Source organism: Ornithodoros turicata, chromosome 1 (genome assembly GCF_037126465.1).
Source record: "Ornithodoros turicata isolate Travis chromosome 1, ASM3712646v1, whole genome shotgun sequence".
NCBI classification, from domain to species: Eukaryota; Metazoa; Arthropoda; class Arachnida; order Ixodida; family Argasidae; genus Ornithodoros; species Ornithodoros turicata.
In genome coordinates, this window is record NC_088201.1 from 108,387,778 (window position 1) to 108,408,676 (window position 20,899).

Below are 20,899 nucleotides of genomic sequence, written 5' to 3' on the forward strand. Positions count from 1 at the left end.
TAGCTGCCGACTGACCATCAAAATTACGCTGTGAAACTAACGCTTCAGTAACCCAGGTACAGGTCCCGACAAAAGTTTACGGAACACGCGAGCGGTGTATTTTCTCCTCGGTACGACACCCTAGCGGCAAGCGGAAGCTGGCGAAATCAGGCCAGTTCACTGCCTCAGAGGGGTGGACGACTGCGTTCTTTGCGACACACAACGGTAGTTTCTGTATGATTACTGTTGCATATGCCCGCGAAGTGAGTTGGATTTTACTGTTGTGCTCGCCAACAACACGTGATTCAACGATTGTTGAGACAGCCGCTATCATCGTGATAAGGATGAATCATGGTGTCAACACTTTACAGTGCATTGCTTTTATTGGAAAGCGATGATATGTAGACAAGAGAAAGACAGATATCTTGTAAACAGTTGCTTTATTATGGACGACGCGTGACGAGCTGATAAGCAATTGACGCTGACATTGATAAACAACTGACGTTAGTCACGAGTTGTTGACGAGCACAACAGTTAAATCCAACTAACTTCGCGGGCACGTACAGCAGTAATCATACCGAAACTACCGCTGTGTGTTGCTAAGAGCGCAGTCGTCCACCCCTCTGAGGCAGTGAACTGGCCTGATTTCGCCAGCTTCCGCTTGCCGCTAGGGTGTCGTACCGAGGAAAAAATACACCGCTCGCGTGTTCCGTAAGCTTTTGTCGGGACCTGTACATATACCTGCTGTGCACTGTGAACTGACTTTGATGTAAAAAGAGCGGGGAGCACGCCGTTAAAGCTACCGAGCTCAAGACGCAACGCCCACTAACAGACGCTTTTCTTTCGCGCTGCCTGCCTGATGCGGCTAGGCCATAGTGAATATCTGTGCATTTCATGTTTTTTTCTATCTTTTCGAACTTTTCTTTCACCTCAGTGCGCACCGCTCTCAGTTCAAGCTGCTTACTTATCTTCCTGGTACAATAACTTACACGCAGAGCGCGCAATCAGTACCAGCCACCTGACTCAAGCAGTTGGAAAGGAGGCCGGCCCCATGGAACCACAAAATGCGATAACACAGACTTCCCTAAAAACAAGACAAGATAATCCAGCCCAATTTCCCTTGCGCTTCAAGCTGTTCGGAGGAGTTTCGCGTACCGTCGGCAACTATCTGTGTTCATACTATTCTAAGCGCGGACATGACCCATATCCTAGTGAAGTGGACAACAATGGAGGCCTGGGACGTCTACCCCACGCGTCAAATAACGGATGTAGCAACAGCGACAGAGATTTTGAACGACCCGTCCATAGTATAGACGCTTGTTGGACGCACCTTTCAAATCCAGTGGAAAAGTGGGGAACCACTGGCGGATGCGTATATAGTGTCTGCAGGCAAGCATATCGTTCATAATAGTTTTCAGTTTGATAATTATTTGGTAGAAGGCCCACTGCAAGCCCAACTTGGCGACACATTCTCCATAGTTCCGCACTGTACCTGTGCATTCCAACATGATAGCCGCTACATAATTCTCAGCTTACCGTATTTTCTGCATGCAAAGGGCTCACTGTTTTTTAGGCTGAGGAAAGAGGGGAGAGGTTCTTATACATTCAAATACGGAAACAAGAAGCGACGCAAATCAATTCACGTGCAGCAGAAACTAGACAGTTTTCGAAGAAAGTGATTATCAGAATATGTTTAGTAGATTCAATTATGAGACAACTGGCCAATAACGCCTCTCTGTAGCGTAACAGCCTACGTGGTCATCACTCTTCCGTAGTTCGTGCTTTCCCAGGATCGAATTATCGCTGCCTGGAAACATGTAATTACGCGTACAGTGTCAACCGGTGTGTGAAGTCCGACGTGTAATTTTTTTTTCCTTTTCAGTGTGACGGTAACGCTTAGACCGGGTTCACACAGGCGATCCCCTCGCCCGTTAAAAGAAGATCCCACTGAAATGTATTGCGCCCGTTATGCAGCACCTTAGACATTAGTGGGACTGTTTTCTCTGCAATGAAAACACGGACGAGAAAATCGTCTGTGTGAACCTAGCCTTGCATTGCTTTTAATTCGAGTTGCGGTCTTCATGATTTGATTTCGAACGCAATTCACGCAATCAGCAGCAGGACAGGCGGCCCTATAACATAGATAAAACGCATTGACAGGACCGCTTTCTTTTTTGAGCTCGTCCGAAATGACTGTGCACTGGGGGCTGTGGGGAGAGGCGCATGAAGCGTAGGCAGAAAATACCTGCATCCGTTTTATGTAGGAACTTTATATGGGATACATGTCCCTCTTGGTTCCCTGTCCTGACAGCACTATCGCAGCAGCTGCTATCTGGGCCCACACCATTGGCTGGGGACATACAGGCGGGTTCGGAAATCCCCAAGAATATACGGACGTCAAACTTAAGGTCCAAATTACAAATTGTGCCACTTTTCTATACTTCGTTTCCCCCTTATTTTCTAAATAAACCTTGTGTCTCCCCTACTGTACAACATGCCATACACGTGTCCTAATTCCAGTAGGCGCGTATGCTGGTGAAAAACTGTTAGCCGCGTTTTGTACGCACATTAATCAGTGACATACATAATTCAGTTAATGACTATCATTCTCCCGTTGAATGTTGAATGTAGATACATCGCTAGTGGCAGTAACAGTTCTGCTTACGATATTTTACAGGTGCATGAACCGGCTAAGTTGGAACGCCGGAGGAATAGGGGGGGATATGTTTATTAAGAAAAAAAGAAAGGAAAGGTTAGCCAGGCAAAGAGCCGGCATGCTATTCCAAAAAAAAAAGGGGGAAGGGGCAAACGAAAAAGAAAAGGAAGGAAAAAGAAAAGAAAAAGAAAAAGGGGGATCGAAACAGAGGAAAGAGGAAAACAAAAAGAAAGGAAAGGGAAAGAAAACAAGAAACAAAAAGAAAGGAAAGGAAAAGAAAAGAGAAACGAAAGGAAAGAAAGGAGAAACAGAAAGAAAGAAAAGAGAAACAGAAAGAAAGAAAAGAGAAACAGAAAGAAAGAAAAGAGAAACAGAAAGAAAGAAAAGAGAAACAAAAAGAAAGAAGAGAATAAACACTAGCACAACGTTACAGGCAGTTCACGAGTCCTGAGACTCGGAGAAAACCGAGGAGAGCGGCAGTGACAGCCCACTGGTTGGGGTGCAAGACGGGGCCAAGAAGAGCGGCCAACGAAAAGTCGTTACAACCAATCTGGAGCAGACGGCAACGGAGGGTGTCCCTATGTTGAAGGTGCTGCTGGCAATGCAGGAGTTGGTGTGGGATGTCCGCTTCCACTCCACAGACATTACAGTTTGGTGAATTTAGCCGACCCATCTTGAAGAGAAGTGAGGGTGTACGGGCAACATTGAGACGTAGGCGGTGGAGAAGGGATTCTTCTTTACGGCTGCGGTGGCAAGTGATGACGAACTCCATCAATGGGTCGATAGACCGTAGGAATGAATTGTAAGTCGTTGTTTCGGCACGGAACTGCTGAGCACATGTGGCACACCGACGGCGTATGTATAGACGGCATGTTGAGGCTGTAAGCGGCAGAGGTGCCAGGGCCGAAGTGTCATCAGACCCAGCGCGTCTCGCTACTGCGTCTGCTCGGGTATTTCCATACACGCCTACGTGGCCAGGGACCGATTGAAACGTGATGTTGTAACCAGTGGCGAAGAGTTCATTGAATTTTTGAAGCGTCATGGTATGCAAATCGCTTATTATGCTGGGGCGAGATGACGACAACATATCTAGTGATGCCTTGCTGTCTGTAAGAATGACCCACGTTCCGTGCCCGGATTCTGTAATATGCTCCAGTGCTGCCAGGATACCAAACAGTTCGGCTTCTGTCGAGGACACTGTATAGGGGAGTTTGAAACCGTGGCCCAGGTCTTCATCCGGAATGTAGAAAGCCGCGCTCGAACTACCTTCGGTTACCGAGCCATCTGTGTATATATGGCGACTTAGTCGATGTGTTGAGGCGAGGTGCTCCAGTGTGAGCTGGTGGGCCACGACTGTGGGGACGTCTTTCTTGCGTTGGAGTCCAGGGATGTTAGAGTGAATACAGGGTCTTTCAAGAGTCCACATCGCCGGTGCGTAGGATGGTGTAGACGCGGGAGATGGAATGCTCCCTTTCAGGCGGGCAATGGCACTGCCGAAAGCAGACGCCGGGCAGTCCTCATCAATGCGACAAAGAGAGTGGAGCGGGTGCCGTGTAATGTAGCGTGTATAAGCGCGGAGGGTATCACCATCCCGCAGTATGTGAACCGGCTGCTCTCGCGCCTCTGCCAAGACAGAATACGTCTCCGTTGTCCTGGGGACTCCCAAACAGACACGGAGACTACGGGCCTGGATGTTGAGCAGTTCCTGTTCTTGGGTTCGACTTAGACCATGCAGGATGGGTAAGCTGTACCGCAATGTCCCCAACACCAGGGCCTGATGGACACGATAGAGGTCAGAACATGACGGGCCCCAGGATGCACCAGCAATACGCCTGAGTACATTTACCAAACCGTTTGCCTTGGTAGCAAGCAGCTTCACATGCTGGGACCACGTCAGGCCACGGTCAATTGTAATCCCCAGGTATCGGCAGGTCGTGACAAAGGTCAGGGGTGAGCCATCAATGAAAAGCGGGTACTTATGAAATGATCTTCGTGAGAATGCCATGGCTACTGTCTTGCTTGGCGAGACAACCAAGCCGCGGTGCAAAAGGTATCTTGAAATGATGTCTAATGAACCTTGTAGTCGGCGTTGGATCGTATCACGCCGAACGGCGGAAGTCCAGATACATACGTCGTCAGCATATATTGTAATGTGAGTGTGATTATGAAGCTGCGCAGGAAGAGAAGCCATAATGATATTGAATAATAAGGGGCTGAGGACGCTCCCTTGTGGAACACCACGGTGCACGCGGAACGTCGCAGTGTCCCCGTCAGCGGTGCGCACAAACAGGGAGCGGTCAGCCAAGAAGTCTTTAATCCATGACCAGGCGCAGCCCCCGACTTCAGCTTCTGAAAGGGTCGCCATGATTCCGCTATGGAGGACACTGTCGTACGCTTTCTTGACGTCAAGGAAGACAGCGGCTGTCAATAAACCTTCGGCCCTTGCCTGTTGTGTCCTACTGGTTAGAGTTATGACGCTGTCTATTGCTGACCGTCCTGGGCGAAAACCCGCCATCTCCTCGGGGAAAAAACCCGTGCTCTCAAGGTACCAGCTCAGGCGATTGAATATTATACGTTCCAAGGTCTTCCCCACACAGCTTGTAAGAGCTATTGGGCGGAAAGAATCGATGTGATGCGGTGATTGACCTGGTTTCAGTAAAGGGACCACCATCGCGGTCTTCCACTCGTTAGGGACTTCCCCTTGGCTCCAGCTCTCGTTGAAGATCCGTAGGAGGGATGCTCGCCCTGACAGGGGAAGATTCCGAAGGGCCTTGTACGTAATCTGGTCTGCTCCAGGGGAGGTATGCAGAGGAGAGTCCCGTAGTGCAGAGTCGAGCTCGAGAAGGGTAAGGGGCAGGTCCAGAGCCGGGTCTTTCGAAGCCTGCAAAGCGGGTGGAAGACCTTGAGCTGATGAGAGCACGCCTGGAGGCTGCGCTGTGAGGCGCACGCAGTAGTCCTCCGAAATGCACAGTTCAGAACGCGAGGTGGCCAAGGACAGGGAACGGAACGGGTGCCGTTGAACCACAGGAGTAGAAAGTCCCTTCAGCACTCCCCAAATCCGAGATATAGGGGTACGGGGAGAGAGAGGTGTCGAAAAACGACGCCAATGATCCCGTCCGAGTCTACACAAGTGCCGGTGGACAGCCTTCTGGACACGTCGCGCTTCTTGGCGGTCGTTTGGTAGATGGGTGCGTCGCGCACGCCGTTCCGCGCGGCGACGAAGGGCACGGAGCCGCTCGTATTCGGCGTCCACTGCAGAGAAATGAAAAGGGAGCCGGAATGTCCTTGTAGCCTCCTGCATCGCATTAGCCACTGCGCGACGGAAGTCCTGCTCATTTCGGAGCCCACCACTTGAAGAAGCAATCTTGATGGCGTCTTGATAGTGTTGCCAGTTTGTCCGTCTAACGCAATGTGAGACAGATGACTGACGGACATGTCGTATACTGATCAAAACTGGTAGGTGGTCACTACCAACTACCAAGGGTGTCAGCATCCACGCGCCATACAGACCGGCGGGCTACTGATGGCGATGCAACGGTGAGGTCAAGACACGATGAAAGGTACGTGGTGTGAATAAACGTTGGAGAGCCATCATTTAGAACACTAAGGCTCCTGTCGGCAAACAGGCCCGCAAGTCTTTCACCTCTTGCATCACAGCGTGTGCTGCCCCAAATCACATTGTGGGCGTTGAAGTCCCCACAGAGCACAAAAGGCGAAGGGAGCTCATCTATAAGTGTTCCCAATTCGTTCACGTTATAGTTGACCGCCGGCGGGAGATAGAGAGAGACGATTGTGAGGTCAAAAGGGGCGAAGCGAACTGTGCAGCAGACATACTCTCCAGTCCCAGTCACACGCAGATGGCGTTGGATGACCGGAATATCAGAACGGACAAAAAGCGCCGCACGGCTTGTCCTACCACAGGGCTCAGAGACGAACGTAAGGTAGTTGGAGAGTCGAAAGTCCTTGGTGATACCACATTCTGCGATGCAGAGCACGGGAAATTTGTGCCTCCATACAAATTGGCGAAAGTCCGACGTCTTCGAATTCAGGCTCCGCGAGTTCCACTGAAAAATAGCCGTTGTTTGATGCTGAACTGTTGGTGCAAGTGGTGCTGCATTATTCATTGCGGGTTGCAAGGGGGCCACGATTACTTAGTAGAGGTTCGAGAGCAAGCACGGCTTGAACCGCTGGTAGGTCGGCTGACGCAGGGAGTTGCTGGACGATGGCGCGTAGCGCAGCAAATAGCATAACGAGTACAGAATCAAAGACGTTGTCTTGTCCCTCCGGCTCACGGGGAGTTTGCTGCTTGAAGCTGGTCGTGCGCCGGCCAACTTCCTTAGGTGGCAACTCAGATAAAGGAGCGCTTGGCTTTGCTTTTTTGACGGCGGAGGCGAAAGACTTCGACGATCCCTTGCTCTCACGTGTGGGCTGCTCACTGCTGCCCGGAAGATTCGGGAAATGGGCCGCAGAAAGGTCTGCACAACCAGGATGTGAGCGGTTAGCTCTCAGAGGAGCGGTGTGTAGCTTCCCACTCAGAGCTCGCCGCCGGTGAGCGGCCACAGCCGCCTTGGCAACTCTGCATGCCCGATAAGTCGCGGTATGATGCCCGCCGCAGTTTGCACACTTCGGCTCACGCCGAGCTGTGCATTCCTTGTAGTCATGCGACCCAGAGCACACTTTGCATCGCTGAGATCCACGACATTCTTGAGCGTAGTGACCGTATTTCTGGCATTTGAAACACTGAACAGGGGGGTCGACATATTCCGATACAGGGTAGTATGTGAACCCAAGCGCGATCTCCGCAGGTAACACGTGTCCAGGTTCAAAGGTCAAGAGGACGCTGGACTTGACGATTGCGTTTGCAGAGCCGTCGCTCTCGCGGGAGTATGCCATCTCTCTCTTGACGCCAATGACTCCACTGGGACTGAAGTATTCTAAGAGCTGTTCCTCGCTGTATCGGCGAGGTACTCCAGTAATTCTACCCATAGTGCGCAGGTATGACTCCGGTATATAGGGTTGAACAGCGACATCTGCGAGTGTCTGGAGACCCAGCAGCCGGTGCGCCGAATGTTCGGATGACACGTGAACTATGAGAGTTCCTTGCTTGTTGATACGGTGATGTCGGACTTTCTCTTGGGTCACTGTCAGGATATCATGTGCTATAAGGTTGGGGTTCACTTCCCAGAAAGAGTCCGAGGTGGTCACACACCGGAAAACGACTGGTATGCCGCTTGGACGACTTTTCCTATATGTCACTACTTGAAACGCCGCATCACCCTTCTGTTCACGGGCGTCCTGAACATCCATGCGCAGGTTGCTGCCGCCATCTGGCTGAGACCCTGCACCTTCGCTGTCTAGACCCTGAAGAATCTCAGTTTGGGATGTGCGAGGTGTGGCCAGTTTAACGTCGCTTGAGCGCCTTCCAACCGGGGACCGACTCCTGTCGCATGACTTAGAAGTGCCCGGGTCGTCGCCGCGGCAAACGGGGGGCCGGCGGCTCCCCCCACCCTGTTCCATGGGTGGGCCCCTTCGTAAAAGGTTTCGTAAAGAAGGAGTCTTCGAAAGATTGCAGTAAATGCAGAGGAGCTTGATAAGAACACTTCCGTTCAGCACGGGCTTCTTCTTCTTCGAAAAACCCGGAGGAATAGACTCGCAGAGCGGGCAACGGCAACAGCGTCACAGGTGAACCTTAAGTATTGCTAGAGATCTTGCCATTATTTCTAACTAATATTATACATCACCCCTTGCTTTGTCTGAATATTACTATTGCATGTAGTATTGTATATCTTGTGTATCATCTGAATGCAGTCTCTGTGTTCTTACAGCATGAGGTATGTTGTGATCACCTTGAGCAGGTGAAAAGGCTGGAGAGAAAAACTGAACAACTAAAACACAAGAATGATGAACTGCAACAAATACTAGGTGATTATTTTTGCGCGTGGCTGTGTAGAATACGACCTTTTCAGTTGTTGACGCGCTTGACTTGTCGACACCCTTGACCTCAGTCAAGTTACTATCAATAGGTCAAGTTAAGTTACTATCAATAACCATTTGTTTGGACATTCGTATGATGTACAGACGCCATATACTATGAGAAAGCAGGCTGGCTGCATTTGGGTTTTAATAGACATTTGTGAAATGGAATTAATTTATTGTCACAGTCCCAAACGCATTGTGCTCACGGCTTTCCAGTCTGTTAGTGGCTTCCTCTGCTGAGTTAGATGTGGTGCTATATGTGTTTCATTTTAAGCATTTAATTTTCAGAGTTGCAACAGACCGTGAAGACACTGAAGCACATCATAAAGGACCTGAGAAGCTCGAGAGAGGTCAACAAGTGTGAACTCAATAAGGTAAGCAGAGAGGGCATGAATATACTACCCTTCCTGGTTCTGGTTGTATTGTTTCACCTCTGTAATTGTAACAGTAAACATTACAATTCATCTGATGTGCTGTCAGTTTCTTTCCTAACATTCTCCCTATATTGCATTATCTGCCTTTCAGAATGCGGACCTGGGAAACGGCATTATGGTGTCAAAAACCACACTCACCAGGCTTGAGGAAACATATAAAGGTTCCCCTTCCAAATTCGCCCGCTGCTTGATGAGGGTTCTCTTCACAGAAGAAGAACTGGACAACAAATCCCTGTTTGGGAAGCCCCCTCATGGTCACAAGGGGCATGCTACAAGGGCTGCCCTGGAAACCAGTCGTGTGAAAGCTGTACTCGGTACGTACCTATTTTGTTATTAACGTACGGCGCTATGCCGTGCAACATATTCCAAGTTACGATACAGTTAACCCTCGATTTATGAACACACGACTTATCAATTCCCGCGGATTATGAACAGCACCTCGCGTCAACATATCTTCTCCGTGTATTTATCCCTCAGTTTATGAAATTTCCCTCTTTATACATGATTTTCTTGGGAACATCATGTGTTCGTAAATCGAGGGTTGCCTGTACATAGTTCTATATCTCTGTACTGTTGATGCGTTGTTGTATTGTAGAGATGTGCGGCGCATATTTCGATATTGGATGATTCTATGAATATCTACGGCCCCAAAAAATGCACCAAGGCCTCATCAGTCTTCACTACACTTGGGATGTGATTATGTAGTACATCAAATATTGCTATGTGCCTTCTAGTTTAATTCTATAGTATGGGTAGCAAAAAGGAAGACTTGTAATGCCATCAGGCACCAGCATGATCTAGTTTTTGTACTTCCTGAGCTGCATTACTACGCCTATTTATTCAGTGTATAATATTTTACAGAACGAACCTGCGCGACTTATAAGTGTTCTGATGCACCAATCAAAAGGAGTCTCAGCTCCATGCTGCACAAAATTAACAGGAAAGCAGCAGGGAACACCTCACCACACCAGGAATGAAGCCCACGAATTTCCAACGCCAATTACCCGCACCTCACCACGTCATGTCTGTCGCATACCCACTGAAAATGGAATAAAGAAACAGTACCAATGATTATTTCTCTGTTTGCTGATGTCCTTCATTCAGGTAATTTTTCTATTATACAGCCAAAATGCTGGGAATGAAGGTGATATGGGTGAAAGAAAAGCTGTGCACAGACTTGACTGAAATGAGGTGATATGACTGAAAGAGAAGCTGTGCTCAGGAAAGCTATAGCTTTCCTGAGCACCCTGGTACACCTGGAAGTAAAAACAGAGTATACTTTCAGCTTAATTTCTGCCTCTAAAATATCCATCCTTTCTACAACAAAGTGTTCAAATTGCCTACAAAAAGGTGACGTAGGTGACTATAGAATATCTAGAGCTTTTCTGTTTGCTTTCGTACTCCCGACAGCAGGAAATGAGTATACTTTCAGCCTAATTTCTCCCTCTAAAATATGTGTCCTTTTTACAAAAAAAAAAAAAAAAAAAGTGTTCAGAAGGTGGTGTGAGCGAAAGAAAGGGCTGTATAATATTTATAAATTTTCTGTGTACCTTCATACCCTGACAGTAGGAAATGAGTCTACTTTCTGCCTACATTCAGCCTCTAAAATCTGCATCTTTTCTACAAGAAAATGTGTTCCAATTCCCTACAGAAAAGTGATGTGAGCGAAAGAAAGGCTGTAGAATATCTATAAATTTTCCGTGTATCTTCCTGCCCCTGACAGTAAAAAATGAGTCTACCTTCTGCCTCTAAAATCTGTATTTTTTCTACAAAAAAATGTTTTCCAATTGTCTACAGAAAGGTGATGCGGGTGACAAAAATCCGGAACAAAGTCATAGGACTTTCTAGTGGGTGGGTAACTTAAGCTCTAAAGACTTTTAATAGGAAACAGACAATATTTTTTGTAAGGGGAGGGCTCTTCCGTGCTCAAGGCCTGTCCTCGCACTGTATGATCCAGCGAAGCCAGTGAAAGTATCCTCTCATGCCTCCCAAAACGGAATTTGGGCAGTTCTTCTGCAAAAGCATTCGGAAGGGTGGCGGCCAGTGGCCTATGCTTCAATAGTTCTGTCCAGTGCTGAGACGAGTTATTCACAGATCGAGAAAGAGGCTTTGGGGGTGACATTTGGCCTTGAAAAATTCCACCACTTTGTTTATGGTCGCCATGTTGAAGCGGAAACGGACCACAACACACACACACACACACAAATAGAGATACGATGATGAGATGGGGCTGATGCCGGCCAGCAGGCTGGGCGCTGCCCCAGTGCCACTTGTACGTCATGAGAGATGATGATGGATATGATAAGGGGTCCGGTAATCAAAGCAGGGTGGAGAGGCCTGTTGATGACAAGAAGTCCCAGAGGTGACGCAGACCTTGGCGTGTATGAGCTGGACTAGACCATGGGCCCAGCACCTTGCCTATGGTAAAGGGGCGATGATCGATCGCATGCAGTTCGTGCTGCAATATCGCACGCTCCCGCTGGTAGTCCGGGCAGTCCATAAGTAGGTGGTGCAGGTCTGCACGCACACTGCATGCTGCACAAAGGTCCGAGGGCCACAAGCCTCTCATTGTGATTGCCGAAAAGGGCACATTGGTAATGCTCCTCCTCGACTGCAACGGTTTTTCATAAGGCTAATGAAATATGACATCCGGTTGCAGTATGTTCCGGGGAAGCAGTTGGTGGTGCTGGATGTTCTGTCAAGGTCGCTGCCCAGTCACCAAGTGGACGACACTGAATGGACATATGTGGAGGTGCATGCAGTGGAAATGCAACACAGTCTCGTCAGCGATGCAACACGGTCGCAGCTGGTCCGTGGAACTGCAGCAGACCCGGAGCTAAAGAAGTTGTGGACTGCCTCCGGGAGAATCGTCCTGTGCAAGGGTCATATAAACCATTTTCTGGAGAGCTGACGGAGGTGGAAGGTATGCTCTTCAAAGGTACGAAAGTGGTTGTCCCCCGAGCTTTGCGTAAGAAGATACTAGAGCGGATTCATGAGGGCCACTTGGGGATCAACAAGTGCAGAGCCAGGGCAAGACAGACAAGCCCGGCCACAAAACCAGCTAACGACATAGCGGCCTTGATTCGGCGTTGTCATATTTGTCAAAAGTTCGCCTACCAACAGTCACAGGAGCCATTAATGATGCAGGAGACACCCAGTCTGCCCTGGAGAAGTATTGGCGTAGATCTGGTTGAGTATGCTGGCAAGACCTACATCACAGCCTATGGTGCGTTCTCAAATTACCCAGAAGTGGAGAGGCTTAGAGAAGCGACAGCGGAAGCGGTCATCAAAGCATTGTGCACTATGTTTGCGAGACATGGCATACCTTTAGAACTTTGTAGCGATAACGGACCACAGTTTACGTCCAAGCAGTTTCAAGCATTCGCTGAAAAATGTGATTTTAAACATATTACATCGAGTCTGCACTTTCCTCGATCTAATGGCCTTGCAGAAAAGGGGGCACAGGAGCTGAAACGCATCCTTAAAAAGACATCAGAAGCAAACGAGGACTTCTGGCTCGGACTGCTCAGTTACAGATCGGCACCTCTGGATGATTGTCGCAGCCCTAGCGAGTTGTTAATGGGATGTCGAATTATGTCCCGGCTTCCGGACTTTTCACCACATATTCCAGTGGCTCCCACGAAGCGTCAACAAGCATGCGATAGCGGAGTACCCTTGCGGCCGCTTCAAGAAGGGGATCTGGTGCGGATCAGGTAGCACAGTCGCTGTGGTTCGCTGGCTCGAGTAAGGCAGATTGTGGCTCCAAGACATACCTGGTAGTGGTAGAAGACGGGAGGGAACTTCGATGAAATAGAACACAACTCCTTCCTGTCAAAGCACAGTTTGTCAGAAGTGCGGATGCTGGTGATGATATAGGGGAGCAAGATGTTCCTGAAGTTGAAAATGTTACAGATACTCATGGTCAGGGTGCAGGTCAGCAACCCGCAGTGCAGGATGCCGTGCAGCCTGAAGTCCCAGCCACAACCTTCCAGGATCTGCCTGCAGTACTGCTCACGGAAACCCAGTCTGACAGGAGCAGTGCAGCGGGACGATCTGCCGTCAGGCTGTCGATAAGAAACGTACGGACACTGCAGAGGTTGACTAATGATGAACATTTTCGTCAGTTGACATAGTGTTTGAATTGTTTGTGTTAACTCTTAAAAGTGTGTTGAAAGTGTTTAAATTTTAAGGGAGGAAAGGTGTCTCAGATGTGTACTTGCTGTTGGCAACCTCCTAAAGTCCCTCGATCGCTAAAGAGTGATCGAGGGACTTTACAACCTCCGCCACAGGACCGCCCCCTTGTACTATTTAACCAGCCCGCCTGGAATAAACAGTGAGTCTCATTCTGGTCATGGGATGTGTCGTGTCCTGAACTGATACAGCCGTCTCCCGTGCTTCCATGGCTTCTTTCCGGGAAAAGAATAGAAATGCGTTCCCGGCGGCGCATTCCTGTAGGTGTTCTTACATCCAAACACACAATTCATGTTGGACCCGGACATCAGTGCCACAAATTCGCAAAAACAGCACGACTGCAAGCAAACAAAGCGAACTTCCAACCAAATTCCTCACAACCACTTTGCGCCATTTGCCCGCGGGGCGGCGCAGCAGTCGGCCTGCACACCGCCGATAACTGACTCTCATCGGCCGTCCGGAAACCCGAGAGCGTGCTAAGAGCCACCACAAGTGTTCAAAAGCCGGGTGCCTGTCTGCTTTTGTTATCCGATCCTTACGTGCCGTTTCTGTGTGCGTCTGTGTGTGCACTATATTTGGCTCAGTCTGTCTGGTTGTACAGTCTCACACAGGCTTCTAGTAGCTATTCGTTAAAAGTACGCAAAGTACTTGACAAACAGCTTTGTCTTGTCTTGTGTTGTCCAGTCTTGCTTCGTCAAAAGGTTTGTCTCTCGTCGTTCCTTCTTATCAGATTGCATTAAACAGGGAGTCAGCCCCAAAGACATATCATTAAAATTTAGTGCAGCTTTTGCGTTTCATTCACCGCGAGGTGCTCTACATTGGCAAAATGTGTTTTAAAAAATGCCTCTTTTCAATTGCGCGTGACGTGTACCACGGCCTTCACGTATCGTGCGAAGAGCGCCGTGCACGTGTTTTATCACGTGGCCACCTTTTAAAATTTCCCGCCCGCCTTTTTGAATTTCCCGCCACTCGTTAGCTTGTAACGACCGTAACGACGATGAAGCGATTAAGCCCCCAGATCTGTTTGAACTAACACCATTTGCTTTTAACAGAGTTAATGAGCCCAACTCAGTAACAAAGTCAGCCGTGAAAATGTTGCACTGACGCCACTTGACCCTCTAGATGTGTGCGAGCCCCTTCACTTAATAGAGCCACCTTCTTCCATACCTTCGCAGTCGGTATATAACTTTTCCACCGTTGACCTCAGCCAAACAGAACTCGGTTCTATCTGGAGGCCTTAGTTTTGCCCCCACCCAGCCCAGTACAGATGAATTCGAAATACTGAACGATTTGCAGAGCCTATGCAGAAGAATGCACCTTCGAACATTCTTCCCCGGTGCGCCCATCAGCAACGCTGACGTGTTTAAGAAGGGACTCCAGATCCTAGCAAAACTAGTCCTCTAATCAATAACTACATTCAAGTGGTATACAGGGTGTTTCACCTAAGGTGATAAAAAATTCTAATTGGCTACGTACTCGCCGGAGGATTGTCGGACTTTCGGCAATTACCTTCTGGAAACGTTTGCCACCATTGAGGAAGGCTTTGGACAATTTTTAATTGCGGGAAATTTATTTCTTTAATTGAACTTTCAAAATTGCCAAGCGAACCTCCCTTTTTTTTTACAGAAATATTAAGTCCTCCACGGATAACCACTCACCCAACCGAAACTATGCGCAGTCTCGCAACAGAAATAGTCTAAAAAAATAGTAAAAATTCGGCTTTAGCCCTGCCTGCTTGATTGTCTATACTACAAAATCATACGAGAGCAATATTATTGGGACTTTTTTAATTGATTGTGTGAACTTTATAGCATAGTCGTGATAACGACGAAAAGGAAGGTGGTGGTTGTTGCTCCCCAAGCGGGATGGCGCTTATCCGCAAGGCAGATTGGCCAGGGCTAATGAGGTGCGGTCAGCAGGATGGTAAAACAGAGTTAGAACCGGTTAGAGCTGGAGATGAATGAGATGATACTATGGAGAATAGCGCTGTCCCTAACGCCGTTATAGGAGGCTCCAAGGGATAGCAAAGTTGTCAGGGAGAGCTGAGCACCGATGGAGAGAACAGGGGGAACGAGAAGGCGACGACGAATGGTGACATAGGAGAGGCAATCAAGGAAAAAGTGATGAGTGATCGTAGTGAGGGCACGCAGGCGACGATTCGAGGCCAGCACGGTGGAAGTTTAATGGGAGGGAGGGCACCGAGCGCGCGTTACAGAAGTTTCGGTCTCACGGCAGCAACAATGCTCAGGTTTCCAACGGAATAAGAGGTGCTCATAGCCAGGACGTGGAGGGCGACGCCGCGAGAAAGAAAGAAAACGTCTGTAGCGCGCCCGGACGATGTCAGCTATTGGAGGAAGGACATCCAGGATTGGTCCAGAGAGTGCCATATTAGCCAGGGTGTCAGCGGCTTCGTTGAGCGGGAGACCGCGGTGGCCAGGAATCCAGGAGATGAGGGGGGTGGGAGATGTGGCTAGGTGCAAAAGCAACTAAGGTGGCGGGCAAGGTGCTTGTGGGGCTCTCAAGGGAGGAAATCACAGATAGAGATTCAGAGATAACGAGCACCATTTTGAAAGCAATGGGAACTTTCAGCAGCGCTAGGAGCATGGCCAGAAACTCACTGTGAAAGACCGGTGTGTTGTCAGGGAGTCGAACGAGACAGCGCGAGTCGAGCTGGGGAACGACAATACCAACTTCCGCCCGTTCCTCAGAGACAGATGCGTCCGTGGCGATGACCATCAGGTGATTGGGAAAGTGAGACATATGAGTGACAAGCTCTGCTTTCAAGTAACTGAGAGGGGCATGGTTGGCGTCAGAATGAAGATGCTGAGAACCTGGACAGAGACTGGTGCGGGAGGCACAACCGGCTGGGGGACATGGGCAAGCGAAACGTTCAGCGGCGACAGGAGAGATTGGGCAAATAGCAACTGAGGAATATTGGATCTGCGCCACCGCCTGCTAGTCCAGGAACCCAAATCTCTTAGCGATTCAATGTGGTGAGAAGCAAGAGGGCTCTGCACCAGAGAGAGGTTAAAGGATGAAAGCAGGCTTTCAGTGGGAGCACACCCGCCTCAAGATACAGGGCGTCGTTTGCAGTATACTTGGGAAGACCGAGACACATGCGGAGCGCTTTCTTCTCTAAGACGAGCAGCTTGCTTATCCGGCAGTCAGGGAGATGAGAGAAAAGGACACAGCCATATTCGAGGATGGGACGGACATAGCAACGATAGACATAAAAAAGGGCATTCCTGCGCATACCAACACGAACGCTGGAGCAACGTTGGATGCAACCCAGTGCTGCTGAGACTCTTCTGATGATGTGGTCAATGTGGCGGCCCCAATCCATCCTGTGATCATACCACAGACCCATATATTTGAGAGACTCACCATGGTTGATGCGGTCATTGCCTATCAAAAGATTGATGGTGGGCACCACCCCACGGAAGCCCGCAGGCGGAAATAGGAGCACCGCACATTTCTGGACCTTTATATTCAGATGAACGGATGTGGTCCAAGCCACAATAGCGTCGATGTACTGCTGGGTCAGCGTGTACAACAAGTTAAGCGATGAGGCCGCGGTGAAAAGGGCGATGTCATCTGCGTAAGTGATGGTCAGAATATTAGCGTCAAAGGGAAGGGAGCTCATGAGTATGTTAAAGAGCAGTGGGGAAAGGACAGAACCTTGATGCACCCCTCTAAAAAGCTGTTGAGGGGAAGAGACGAGGTGGCGGTCCGAGCATTGGAAAGATCTTCCAGAGAGAAAATTCCTGACCAAGGAGAGAATATAGGCAGGGGTACAAACAGCAGACAGCCTGTGCAGCAGAACGCGGTGCTCAATGCTATCGTATGCCTGTGCAATGTCTAATGTCACAAGAGCTGGGAAGTCCCAATCCTCCTGTGCGCGACGTATTTGGCTCTCGAGGTTTCGTATAGGTGGGCGACTTCACTTCAGTGACGGGACGTATAACGAACGACACCCTCTAATCTTACCGGGAAGCCACCACTACACCAAGCTGCTTGTCATGCAGGCGCACCACCGCTTGCTGCATGCCGGTTTAAGGGACACACTGGTTCACATACGTGAAAAATTTTGGATCATACGGGCGCGCCAACTGGTTAAGGGCGTGATCCACCAGTGCATCACCTCTAAACGGCTCCAGGCTAAGGCAGTTGACCAGACGACGGCCCCTTTACCAGCGGACCGGGTAACGAAAGCGCAACCATTCGAAGTCGTGGGAATCGACTTTGCGGGACCCCTGATCGTCAAAGTGGACGAAGACGTCGGCAAGTGTTACATCGTGCTATTCGTCTGTGTAGTTTTTTTGTGTGGGAGAGATTTATTAGACGGATTTCACATGGTACTATACAACAAGCACAACACACACATAACATACACAACACAAGATCAACGATACAGGGCGATGCATATTGCGGATATTAACAAATGAGAGGCAATGAATGATAAATGATCATGGATGGGTCAGAATGGGAATATGGAAGGTGAAAAAAATATGTACAAAATATGAATTCGCCTATGACGGGACGCCGGCGATGGTGACGAGACCGCCGACAGCGCGAACAGAAGGGTGATGGCCCCAACAGCGCACAAAACCATCCTCCCCTAGCGCAAACAGTTCCCTCTGGAGGACGCTGACGACGCGAACCCGCAAAGATCTCACAAGCAGGAGGATCGGGACGTCGCGCCTACGCTGCGCCACAGCCTTACATCTGGCACCCCACAAGACCTGGGCCCCACAAGCCGTCACAAGCACACTGTACCGCTGGCTGGCACATCTCCGGTCAAGGGGTATTGGGCACATAATGTTTGTATGCCGCCTGACTAGCTGCCAGAATATGCGGGCTATGCGGCATTCGAAGAGCACATGACAGTTGGTCTCTACACTGGCGCAGTATGGGCAGATATTCGTCGGAGTGATGTTCCACACGTGGAGGCGATCACGCGTCGGCTGTATGCTCCACGCAAAACTCCACAGTGTGTCGAACAAGGAAGGAGGGAGCCACGAGCACACAACCCTGCTCCACGCGATGGTGTCCACTTGCCGACGACGGTGGGCCCAGATTGTGCTGCTGCACGCCTCGTCCCACAAAACTGCCTGCGACATATGAGCGGGGCTGGTGGAGTCCGGGTTCACAGGGGGAGTGATCCCAGCTAGCATGCGATGGTAAGCGTGAATGACAGCATGGAACCGCCGTGGTGATGGCGCTGCCGGGCGTGACGGTGCAAACGACTCCGGTGAAAGAGTGCGCACCAGAGGCCCCATCCAGTACATTAGAAGTACTTGCGTGGGCGATGGCTCTCCACAGATGATTCGCAGAACGGTCTTGAGTGCGATTCCACGATTCATGAGGCCCACGTCCGGAAGGGCTAGGCCCCCTCGAAACACTGGAAGACTAAGGAAAATGCGGGCCACAGGCCTATTGCGCCTCTTCTGCCAAATGAAGGCTAAGATGGTAGTGTGGATCCGCGAGACAACTGAGCGCGGTGCGATCAGCACATGACTCAGATGCCACACGCGTCCACAGAAGACGCTCCGCACTAGATATGCGCGCTCGAGGTACGTCAAGTTGAATGCGCTGGCAGCCTCGCAGTTCGCGCAAAGTTCTTGCAAAGCGCTCGACCAGTTAGCAGGCGTGGGCCCGGTGCTGTCAAAGAAGACGCCGAGAATTTTTAAGGAAGTAGTGCACGAGAAGGGTAGACACGAGGTGGACATACGGTGACCCAGCGGCAGCAGATGGGTCTTCCGGAGGTTTAGAGCTCCACCGGAGTAAGCAGCGTAGATGTCGTAGACGCGACGCACCTCTGACACCGAAGACGGGTCTCGCAGAAGAAGGGTGACGTCATCTGCATAAGCTGCGACTTTCCAAGATCCAGACGAAGGAAGGGGCAGTCCGCGTATACTGGTGGCCGTATCAATGCTCCACAGAAAAGGGTCGATGGACAATACAAACAGAGCAGGTGACAGCGGACATCCTTGCCGGACTCCCCTGGAGACCCGGAACTCCCCAGAAAAGTGACGCAGCATGTACAGGCAGCTACGGTGGTTGCTATACAGCCGAGCGATGATGTCTCGAATCCACTGAGGGAACTGATACGCTCGTAGTACAGCAAGCAGGTATGAGTGTTCCACACGATCGAAGGCCTTTGCTTGATCGAGAGACAAGAGGCAACCGTCAACCCCGGTGGCGGCAGCGTAATGCAGGGCATCGCGTAATCCATTAAGCGTGTCGTACATGCTCCGGCCCGGAACACTGCACGTTTGGGAGGGATGTATTATTGCCGGCAGGACACTCTGGATGCGCTGGGCCAATGTATATGACAAAAGTTTATAATGACAGTTCAAAAGCGTAACAGGACGCCAGTTTTCTGGGTACGCGAGGTCACCGCTGTTCTTGGGGAGCACAATAATGTGTCCGAAGCCAAAGGACTCAGGGAATGCCACCCCACCCAGGCAAAGTCGCATAAGCTCAAAGACGAAAAGGCGGATGGTAGGCCAGAAAGCTGCATAAAATTCAGCAGGCAGGCCATCAGGGCCCGGGCTAGTACCAGAAGCTGCCCTGGATACAGCGTAGTCCAGTTCTTCAATAGTCAGCGGAGCCTCAACGGAACGTTGATCTGCAGGTGAAAGGGACGGCAACGCGTCAAGAAAATCACTGTCCTCGGTACTCGCAACTTGTGTGCTGGTGTAAAGAGAGCGGAAGAAAGCTTCAAAGCCGCCTACTACCTCTTGTGGGTCCTCAGTAATAGTGCCGTCGGCGTCACGAAAGCTGTTAGGTGGCGGCTGGCTGCTGTGCGAACGGCGAGCACAGTGAAGGTAGCGCACGACACCGGGACCAGCAAGCGCCTCAGACTGAGTGTGACGCATACGAGCAGCCCCAGCTGACGACCGAAGGAGGAGCCTATATCGCTCCTGGAGACTCTGAAGGTATTCCTCCATCAAAGGGGTTAACGGGCGCCCCCTGCGCACTGCACGTATCTTTATAGCAAGCCGTCTCAGAAGAGCATTCCGCCTCCTGGCCCGCTGTTGGCCCAGCGACTGAAACAGGCGCCGTGTCCATATCTTGAAAGCTTCCCACGACTCCGGGGAAGGAGAATGACGAGAGAGGTAGTCAGCTATTCTGGATCGGGCCTCAGCCACAATGGCGTCATCGTAGAGAAGCGAAATGTCCAGTCTCCAGCGCGTGCCCTGGGCAGCTTCAAAGTGCGCCATGTCCAAGGATAGCAGGACCGCGCTGTGGTCGCTCACATGAACACCGAGCTGGTTGGTGGGGACAACAACACAGTCCACAAGACAAGAGCGAAGACTTGAGGGTATATAAAAGCGGTCGATCCTGCTCGACGACCCCGCCCGTGACCAAGTCGCCGAGTATTGAGACCCGCGCAGGGCTGTCCAAGCGTCGGTAAGGTTACGGTGCACCAGTAGACGTCTCAACTCGCGGGCGCTCCACGTTGGTCTTCCCCGGCCGGGTCCCCGTACGTCGCGGTTAGAATCCAGCACACAGTTGAAGTCCACACCGAGAATAACCCCGGAGAGGGGTATGAAGCTCGTATCCAAATCTTGGAAGAAACCGTTGGCTTCGGAAGCTCGTGCCGGGGCGTAAATGTTCACAATTCGGAATTTTGTGCGGCCGACGAAAAATTCAAAGC

At 50.3% G+C, this 20,899-nt stretch overlaps 1 protein-coding gene and 1 long non-coding RNA gene across 2 annotated transcripts; both read left to right on the forward strand.

Annotated features, from left to right (window-relative positions):
• The first annotated feature begins 9,261 nt into the window (after positions 1-9,261).
• On the forward strand, positions 9,262-10,116 carry LOC135367539 (uncharacterized). Its single transcript, XR_010414488.1, has 2 exons — positions 9,262-9,359; positions 9,907-10,116. It is a non-coding gene; the product is annotated as an uncharacterized LOC135367539 (long non-coding RNA).
• A 1,665-nt stretch (positions 10,117-11,781) lies between these two features.
• On the forward strand, positions 11,782-12,762 carry LOC135382280 (uncharacterized protein K02A2.6-like). The gene has a single exon (XM_064612583.1). It carries the CDS (start codon positions 11,782-11,784, stop codon positions 12,760-12,762), a length of 981 nt encoding a protein of 326 aa, XP_064468653.1.
• The last annotated feature ends 8,137 nt before the right edge of the window (positions 12,763-20,899 follow it).

Bases quoted from the DNA above. Each gene is read 5' to 3' on its own strand.
- LOC135382280 (XM_064612583.1), top strand. From the start codon at position 11,782: ATGGACATATGTGGAGGTGCATGCAGTGGAAATGCAACACAGTCTCGT.